This window comes from Galleria mellonella, unplaced genomic scaffold (genome assembly GCF_026898425.1).
Source record: "Galleria mellonella isolate WM207_F2 unplaced genomic scaffold, CSIRO_AGI_GalMel_v1 utg7869, whole genome shotgun sequence".
Classification (NCBI taxonomy): domain Eukaryota; kingdom Metazoa; phylum Arthropoda; class Insecta; order Lepidoptera; family Pyralidae; genus Galleria; species Galleria mellonella.
In genome coordinates, this window is record NW_026442153.1 from 1 (window position 1) to 10,000 (window position 10,000).

Genomic DNA, 10,000 nt, shown 5'->3' on the forward strand with positions numbered 1-10,000 from the left:
TGCCTTCCCTAGCCTTTCCCTTCCTCTTAGCCGAGGCGAGGGAGTCGCTTCGACAACTGACGACCTCTCACTTTCCTCGAATGGCGCCTTGCGCTCGAGCGAGGACGCTCCAAAAAGTCCTCATCCTCACTGAACAACATACTTGCACACGAAGTCGACCGCGAAAGCGAGCTGCTCGATCTCGCGGGCAAGCATGGACAATTCATCGTCCATAGCCGGATCGATCTCCATACTCCGGCGTGCTCTTACCGGGACCACTTTGGTCTCCAGTCCCACCTCCTTCACTATCTCTCCTCTCACAACATCTTCTCCTACTCCCCTCTGGCCTCCCGTTGCCCCCCCCAGATACACGGGGCTGACCACCCCCGGCTGAACCGGTGCGGTGGTGGCGGATTCTCCATCTCCCGACGGTACCGCCCTGGGAATTCAGTTTTTCGACTGGCCATTCATCTGTTTTCCTTTTTTTAACGGGTGAGGTCCCGTAGAAAGGCGAAAAGGACAACCTAACCTAACCTAACCTAACCTAACCTAACCTAACCTAACCTAACCTAACCTAACCTAACCTAACCTAACCTAACCTAACCTAACCTAACCTAACCTAACCTAACCTAACCTAACCTAACCTAACCTAACCTAACCTAACCTAACCTAACCTAACCTAACCTAACCTAACCTAACCTAACCTAACCTAACCTAACCTAACCTAACCTAACCTAACCTAACCTAACCTAACCTAACCTAACCTAACCTAACCTAACCTAACCTAACCTAACCTAACCTAACCTAACCTAACCTAACCTAACCTAACCTAACCTAACCTAACCTAACCTAACCTAACCTAACCTAACCTAACCTAACCTAACCTAACCTAACCTAACCTAACCTAACCTAACCTAACCTAACCTAACCTAACCTAACCTAACCTAACCTAACCTAACCTAACCTAACCTAACCTAACCTAACCTAACCTAACCTAACCTAACCTAACCTAACCTAACCTAACCTAACCTAACCTAACCTAACCTAACCTAACCTAACCTAACCTAACCTAACCTAACCTAACCTAACCTAACCTAACCTAACCTAACCTAACCTAACCTAACCTAACCTAACCTAACCTAACCTAACCTAACCTAACCTAACCTAACCTAACCTAACCTAACCTAACCTAACCTAACCTAACCTAACCTAACCTAACCTAACCTAACCTAACCTAACCTAACCTAACCTAACCTAACCTAACCTAACCTAACCTAACCTAACCTAACCTAACCTAACCTAACCTAACCTAACCTAACCTAACCTAACCTAACCTAACCTAACCTAACCTAACCTAACCTAACCTAACCTAACCTAACCTAACCTAACCTAACCTAACCTAACCTAACCTAACCTAACCTAACCTAACCTAACCTAACCTAACCTAACCTAACCTAACCTAACCTAACCTAACCTAACCTAACCTAACCTAACCTAACCTAACCTAACCTAACCTAACCTAACCTAACCTAACCTAACCTAACCTAACCTAACCTAACCTAACCTAACCTAACCTAACCTAACCTAACCTAACCTAACCTAACCTAACCTAACCTAACCTAACCTAACCTAACCTAACCTAACCTAACCTAACCTAACCTAACCTAACCTAACCTAACCTAACCTAACCTAACCTAACCTAACCTAACCTAACCTAACCTAACCTAACCTAACCTAACCTAACCTAACCTAACCTAACCTAACCTAACCTAACCTAACCTAACCTCACCTAACCTAACCTAACCTAACCTAACCTAACCTAACCTAACCTAACCTAACCTAACCTAACCTAACCTAACCTAACCTAACCTAACCTAACCTAACCTAACCTAACCTAACCTAACCTAACCTAACCTAACCTAACCTAACCTAACCTAACCTAACCTAACCTAACCTAACCTAACCTAACCTAACCTAACCTAACCTAACCTAACCTAACCTAACCTAACCTAACCTAACCTAACCTAACCTAACCCAACCTAACCTAACCTGAATTAGTTAGTTTTCGTTCCCTGTTGTCCCTCATCTACCTATCACCCCCCTACCCCCGTCAACCCCTTCAATTTTCACTTTTTACCTACACGAAATCTCACTAGTTCTCCCCAATTTTCTCCCCCCCTATCGCTTTTGGAATTTTTCTAGTATTTTTCCCGTGCTGTGCGCTCCGTCCCGAGTGCATAGACACCACACTTGTCCACATCGGAGCACTTTTGCGAAAAATTTGCCCGCCCACCCGCCCTTTTTTCTGACTCTATAAGGTGGAAATTTCGACACAAAAAATTTTTATTTTCTTTTTCGTTCTGAAATCGATAGTGCTGCTTCTCAGCAGCCCCCCCGCCAACTTCTTACTCACCGTTTCTCCCCCAGTTATCCTAAAACTCGAAAATGTTACTAGCACGGTCACCGGTTAGGCGACCCGTTAACTTGCCGTCGAAGTCAGCTGAGGCGCGTAAAGCGGACCCTGCGGCCCCTCAGGCATCTCCAGCTGCTCCGGGCACCTCGTCTACCGACTTCCACCCAATGTGGAAACCAATAGCAGGCAGCGCTCCTGATGACAGTTCTTTAGTTACGTCGTTACCTCTCTCCCAACGTACCCAGTCGAATGTTACAGAAGAAGGGGCCGACTGCCCTGAACGAGTGCAAACACTGGCATTGAACATAGTCAGCACCCTAAGGCAGGCTAAATCCGTCTCTGCCGATATGAGAAACAAAGCCATCGACTCAGCAAATCAAATTGCTCGGCTAGCCGGGAATTTCATGGCCAGCTATTTAAAGGAGATGGAAGCAGAGTCCGCTGCACGCGAACAGGAGCTCATGTGTGTACGCAGCGAGCTTAATGAAATCAAGGCCCTCTTAGACATAAAGAAATCGGACAAAAACGGTGGAGGTGGACGGACAGGCCTTAACTCAGGACTCACAGCTGCAGCTCTCGACCCCATTATGAAGGAGATTCGCAGTCTAAGGGAGGAGCTGAGTAAGCGGGAAAACGTCTGTTCCACAACACACGTCACCAGAGAAGAATTAGATAGGATTCTTGAGGAAAAATTAGAAGCCATCAAAGCTGATATTTCCACCGCAAAAACTGCCATCCTAGACATGAGAGAAGCCAGGCACGAGGAAGTCATGTCTTTGATGCACGAACAAGGCACTGCACTCGATGCGGAGGTTGCTATTATCGAAATCAAAGAGCAAATCGAAGAAGTCCGAACAAAAGTTCAAGAAAATGCTAAGGCGATCAGTGACTATGCTGAGCGACCAAATTCCAAGAAGCCAGTCGATCCGTCAACAGCAACTACAGCACCTGTCACAAAAACCAAACCAGGCAATCAGGTCAATAGAAATAAACCGAGTCGTCCTAGAAGCTATGCCGATGCTCTGAGCAAACCGAACTATGCGGTCTTGATTGAATCGGCCGACCCTAGTAAAACGTCTGAGGACGTCATAAATCAAGTCAAGCAAAACGTAAACGTCATTGATTTAGGCATCGGTGTTAATAGAGTTACAAAGATTAAAAATCAAAAGGTGATCATGGCATGCGGATCCCAAGAGGAACGTAGTGCACTTCAAGAGGCGATACGCCAAAAGTGCACACAAATATCGGCCAGAAGTACGAAGGATAGACTTCCACAAATTAAGCTTGTTGGAGTCATAAACAGTCTCACAGACTCACAAATTGAGAAGGCGGTCATTAGTCAAAATCGTCATTTGCTTGGATCCCTTCCTCCCAATTCACAGGTCAGGGTTCTACGCAGGACTAAAGGTAGAACCCAGGAATTCAAAAATGTAATTCTGGAAGTTTCACCGTCCATCTGGAAAATAATTCAGGGGCAAAAGCTCTACATCGACCTCCAATCAGTACCGGCAGTAGATCAGTCGCCTCTGATTCAATGCTACAAATGTATGGGCTACAATCACAGGGCGGCTGAATGCAAAGAACAGACCAGATGTGGTTATTGTGCCCTAGAACATGACACTAGAGAATGCCCCAATAGGAACTCGACTCCCCAGTGTTGCAATTGCAAAAAAGCGAAAAGAGAACTCGAGCCGCATCCATCGTACAGTCAAGACTGCCCCGACTGGCAGAAATGGGATGGCATAGCAAGAGCTGCTGTCCTCTACTGCTAAGGGAGTTGACACAGTCATGATAACAAATGCCCAAGAAAAGGAAAATCTAAATAGCATAAATAAAACTAAGACATACATATAAATACCTATGTTAAAAGAATATATATTGCAAACATTTATAAATAAAAAGGCAAACAAGATACACACTTAGAATTTGCAGTTCACTGAGACTCGCAGCGAACGAGATGGCGTAAAATAGTGACTGAATATGATTCGATAAAGTCTACAAGGTTTATGCAAATAGTTCAAGACTAAATTTGTACTTTTCAATTTTATATAAACATAATTCTTCAGTTATATATAGATATCATTCGCAATATCCAGTTTTATATAATAAACTGTAATCTCAAATTTTATATATACATAAACTTATATAGTGGAATAATATGTTCAATAATAATAACAATATATGTTCAATATTAAATCTTAGTTACTAAATTTAAAAATGTATAATTCGCAGTTTTCAGTTATATATGGTATTGATATTACTCGCAATTTCCAGTTTTATATAATAAATTGCAGTATAAAAATTTATATGTACATAAAACTATATAATATATATGGGAAAAAAAAAAAAAAAAAAAAAAAAAAAAAAAAAAAAAAAAAAAAAAAAAAAAAAAAAAAAAAAAAAAAAAAAAAAAAAAAAAAAAAAAAAAAAAAAAAAAACCATTGTTATAAATACACAGATATCAAATTTACAGACTAGAAGGTTGTCGCATTAAAACATAGCGACAGAAAAAAAAAAAAAAAAAAAAAAAAAAAAAAAAAAAAAAAAAAAAACCTAACCTAACCTAACCTAACCTAACCTAACCTAACCTAACCTAACCTAACCTAACCTAACCTAACCTAACCTAACCTAACCTAACCTAACCTACCTAACCTAACCTAACCTTTTTTTTTTTTTTTTTTTTTTTTTTTTTTTTTAACGAGGGGAAAATCTTCAGAAAGAGAACCACCGCCAGCGGGATGACGGTGGATACTGTGGGATTCTTACCCACTAAAAACCCCCCGGTATTCCTCTTGGCGCTTTCGCACCGGTGGTCTGGGTACGCTTTCGCAATCATCCACACCACCAGCAGCGCCGCCCCCTTTACAGGGCTTCTCCGAGTGATGCGCCGGGAATACGCAGCGCATGACTCTCGGATCTCCTACCACACAATGGGCTTCGGACGTCTCCCGCCATCCTCCGCCCTGGAGATCACTATCGGAGCCGATGGACTCCCAACGGCGTGTAAATTGCACCGCTAGGTATCCATCGCCTCGCCGCCTACACGGCTATCTCGCGCCGGAGCTCGAGCCTTCCGTGGACGGCACTTTGCTGTGCTGCCTACTCTGTGGTCGGATTTTCGACCCTCCGCGGCGCAGAAACCGCAAGCTGGCGACTGCGCGGTACACTGAGCGGATTTATGGCCCGCTTTTCCGCAGCGGAAGCACAACACGCCCCCGCTGGTGTCCACACTGGCGGTGCACCACTGCGCTACGTGCCCAGAGAGCAAGCAGCGGTAGCACCGCATGGGCCTCGGTTCTAATGTCTGAACCCGAGCCATTACCCAGCCCACTCTTACCCGGCCGGCTTTGGACAGGGCCTTGGCAGCACTTACTGGGCAGCGAACCCATATGGAGCCGACTCCCGAGGGAGCGCGACGGATCTCCCCCGTCTTGATGAGGGCCTCGTCGCAACCACCTTCCCGCGCAACCGCGGCAATGACCTCGGCAGGTGTAGCCGAGTCGTCAAGATTCCGTATTCGCAGTTCAGCCGACTTGATCGGCCTGGAAATCTTGACGGCCCCCTCCGGCAGGATCTCTGCCAGCTTATTGGCCAGCAGGTCTGCTTTGTCGCCTGAATCGGCGCCTGGCACCTCCAGTATACGCGACCCTGTGGCGCCTAATCTGAACCTGGCGTCGGTGATTCCGAGTTCGGTCGGTGAGAGCTTGCTGTGGGCCTCTCGGAACACTGACGCATAGGTTATGCCCTTTTCTTCCGCACCGGGCTGCAGAGTAATAACGACTGCCTGCGAGCGCGGAAGACGGAATCTTCTCTTCCTCTTCTTCTTTGGCTTCGGCGCCGGTGTCGTGGCAGGCGCCGTCTTCTCTTGTGCCGCCTGACTGGCGGGGGCCTCCTTCGCTGGGGTCTTCTTCCGACGCTTGCCACGCCGAACGACCGTCGTCCACTGCTCCGTTGTTGTACTAGCGGACGGCGGCGGGGCGCGACTCGTGCCCGGATCGCCAGCTGAAACCGGTTGAGTTGCCCGGTCCCTACTCTGGGTTGGTGCCTTCGGTGCTCGCGGAGCGGATTGCGAGGCACTCCTTGCGGCTTTCGCCTTGCGTGCCGGCTTCCTCTTGCCGGGTTGTGCGAGCCGTTCCTCAATTGCGGCAAGTCGGACATTAAAAATGTCTCCGATCTGCCGTACAATTCTCGCCTCCAGGCTCTCATCTGGAGAAGCCGCGACCGGCTGTATAGGGGCCGGTGCAGCACATGTCCTGTCCTTGGTAGCCTCACCAGGCGCACGCTGCGGCACTGGCGAGGCTTGCAGCTCTTGTAGCTGGTTTTTAAGCTTGCGGATCTCAACGCTCTGCTCCAGCAATCTCCTCTTCAGGTCTATGGTCTCGTCGACATATGACTGAACCTGACGCTCAAGGTTTTCCCTCTCGGCTCTAAGCTCGAGCACCTCTTTCGCGTTTGGGGCGTTAGCGACTGCCTTGCGAAGGGCCCTCATCTCGACGGCGCTTCTGACCGACTCCTCGCGGATGCCGGTCATCATAATTTGCCGCTCTTTCAACTCAGCCTCCAACCGAGCGTTGTCTTTGCGCAGATCAGCGCATTCAGCCGTATTCGTCCGGTCAACGAACCACTCCGTGTTTCTGCGGATGGTCGTTATATTCTCCTTGATCATTTTTATAATCGTACCCTTCAAGTGGCCAGATTTTTTGACGGCCTCCAAAACGTTTCTGGCACATTCATCCATTTCGGCTCCGACGACGTCTGCTCGCTTAATTTCCTCCACGGGGAATATGTTGTAATGGCGAGTCACTGGTTTCGAAGTGCCGGCAACGGCCTCTGCGGCCTCTTTCTCCATTTCTCTATCGACATATTCGGCAAGGTCGGCCCTCGCCTGCGACAGTCCTGCATATCGGCCCGTGGCCTTAGGTGGAATAGCCTTGGGCGGAACGGTGTTTCCTCCTTCGTACAGAGCGACACGGAACTGCTCTGCGCTGCTGGGGGCTTTTGCCTTCCCAGCCTTTCCCTTCCTCTTAGCCGAGGTTTGTGAGTCGCTTTCGACAACTGACGACTCCTCATCACTTCTCGAATGGCGCCTTTTGCGCCTGGAGCGAGGACGCTCCAAAAAGTCCTCATCCTCACTGAATAACATACTTGCACACGAGGTCGACCGCGAAAGCGAGCTGTCGATCTCGCGGGCAAGCATGGACAATTCATCGTCCATAGCCGGATCGATCTCCATACTCCGGCGTGCTCTTACCGGGACCACTTTGGTCTCCAGTCCCACCTCCTTCACAATCTCTCCTCTCACAACATCTTCTCCTACTCCCCTCTGGCCTCCCGTTGCCCCCCCCAGATACACGGGGCTGACCACCCCCGGCTGAACCGGTGCGGTGGTGGCGGATTCTCCGTCTCCCGACGGTACCGCCCTGGGGAATTCAGTTTTTCGATTGGCCATTACATCTTTATTCCTTTTTTAACGGGTGAGGTCCCGTAGGAAGGCGAAAAGAAATTGAAAATTGAAAAGTATAGACAAACAAAAACGACAGAAAAGAGAAAGATGACAGAAAAGACGACAGAAAAGATATAACAAAAACAAAAACAAAACAAAAAAAAAAAAAAAAAAAAAACAAAAACGAAGAAAAACGAAACAGAAGTAGAAATAAAACGAAGAGCGAGTCAGGCGAGTCCGCAACACAAATAGTGCGTCACGAACTCGTCCCACCCGCGGCGTCGGAAGATTAGCCGTCGGTAAGTGAGATCTCTAAATAGCGAGAAGTCACTTACCGCCGTTGCCCAGGATGCACCAGGCCCCAGCCATTGTCAGCCACCGTTCCCGCCGGACGTATCCGCACCAGGACAAGTGACCGTACAATGAGCCAGGGCACTCTTGGAGGTTTTCCGACCCAGCACCCCAACCTAACCTAACCTAACCTAACCTAACCTAACCTAACCTAACCTAACCTAACCTAACCTAACCTAACCTAACCTAACCTAACCTAACCTAACCTAACCTAACCTAACCTAACCTAACCTAACCTAACCTAACCTAACCTAACCTAACCTAACCTAACCTAACCTAACCTAACCTAACCTAACCTAACCTAACCTAACCTAACCTTAACCTAACCTAACCTAACCTAACCTAACCTAACCTAACCTAACCTAACCTAACCTAACCTAACCTAACCTAACCTAACCTAACCTAACCTAACCTAACCTAACCTAACCTAACCTAACCTAACCTAACCTAACCTAACCTAACCTAACCTAACCTAACCTAACCTAACCTAACCTTTTTTTTTTTTTTTTTTTTTTTTTTTTTTTTTTTTTACATGTGGAAAATGCGTCATGCAGAGACACACCCCCGGGGGAGGGTGTGAATACTGCCGGACTCCTACCGGCTAAAAACCACATGGCATTCCCTCGCCGCGCCTTAATGTTGGGGACCCGGGTTCCCTTGCGTAGTCTACCGGGATCCCCAACGGCGTTGGCCCGCACCGGCTCGCGGGCCCCGACTCAGTTTGGGGCGGGTACGAGATGTTGAATACCCACCCCCGTCTAGGGGAAGCGCGCGGGGATGCGCGCGCGACTTCCCAGGGCCATGTTGGTGTGGAGTGGGACTGCCCCCGCAGTCGTCACCCCGGCCCTGTGGCGATGTAATTATCGCCGGAGAGGAGGGCGGGACTACCTGCCCGTTTCCATCTCCTCTCCCTCCACACTTACCCGGCCTGCTGGGTTCGGCAATTTCACCGGTTGCTTCTTACGCTTCTTAGGAGGAGTGCAGGCCTTGGACCCCACCCAATGGTCCGACGGCCGGCCCTGCGCTGAACACACAGCGCACTTTGGGTCGGCCGCGCACATCGCCGCCTTATGGCCTTCGTTTCCGCAGCGGTAACATAGACCGCTGCGGTCCTGCTCATGACTGCAGGATGCCCGCACATGTCCTTCCTCCAAGCAGCGGAAGCACCGAAGCGGCCTCTGCCGCAGGAGCTCTGCTTTCGCCGAAACCCAGCCTATACGAACTCGGCCGGCGACCGTCATCTTCTTAACGACTTGCAACGGGCCTTTAACCCAGCAAGTGCCCACCCCAGATCTAGTACGTCGAACCTCTCCGACTCGCACTTGGTCCACCTGACAGCCGCCCTCCCGGGCAACCGCAGCGGCCACTTCCTCCGACGTAACACCGAGCGGCGACTCTGTCGTCCAGGCCCGATATCCGCATCTCCGCGGACTTTACGGGCCTGGAGATTTTGGCCATATTCTCCGGGATGAACTCCCGGAGCTTCGACGCCAGAACGTCGGCCTTCTCCGCGCCATCAGCACCTGGGACCTCTAGGACCTTACCGCCGGTGATCGCGGTGCGAAACCGCATATCTTCGATCCCCAATGCGCGGAGATCGATCCTTCTCTTGGCCTCCGCAAGGACATTCGCATACGCGACACCCTCCCTTTCCGCCTCCGGGTCCAACGTAATAATCACCGCCGCGGAGCGAGGCGGTTTCAGTCTAGAAGGCGAGGGTGCGCTCGTCTTCTTTGCCTTCTTCGAGGGGGCCGAACCGGCTTTCGTCACCGGAGGGTTCGCAGCCACAGGCTGCCCTTCGGGAACACTGACGG

The 10,000-nt window shown here is 49.2% G+C and overlaps 2 protein-coding genes across 2 annotated transcripts; one reads left to right on the forward strand and one right to left on the reverse strand.

Annotated features, from left to right (window-relative positions):
- The first annotated feature begins 2,424 nt into the window (after window positions 1-2,424).
- LOC128202212 (uncharacterized) lies at window positions 2,425-4,164 on the forward strand. Its single transcript, XM_052901655.1, has one exon. It carries the CDS (start codon window positions 2,425-2,427, stop codon window positions 4,162-4,164), a length of 1,740 nt encoding a protein of 579 aa, XP_052757615.1.
- Window positions 4,165-5,408: 1,244 nt separating this feature from the next.
- On the reverse strand, window positions 5,409-7,841 carry LOC128202213 (uncharacterized). The gene has a single exon (XM_052901661.1). It carries the CDS (start codon window positions 7,839-7,841, stop codon window positions 5,409-5,411), a length of 2,433 nt encoding a protein of 810 aa, XP_052757621.1.
- Between the last annotated feature and the right edge of the window lie 2,159 nt (window positions 7,842-10,000).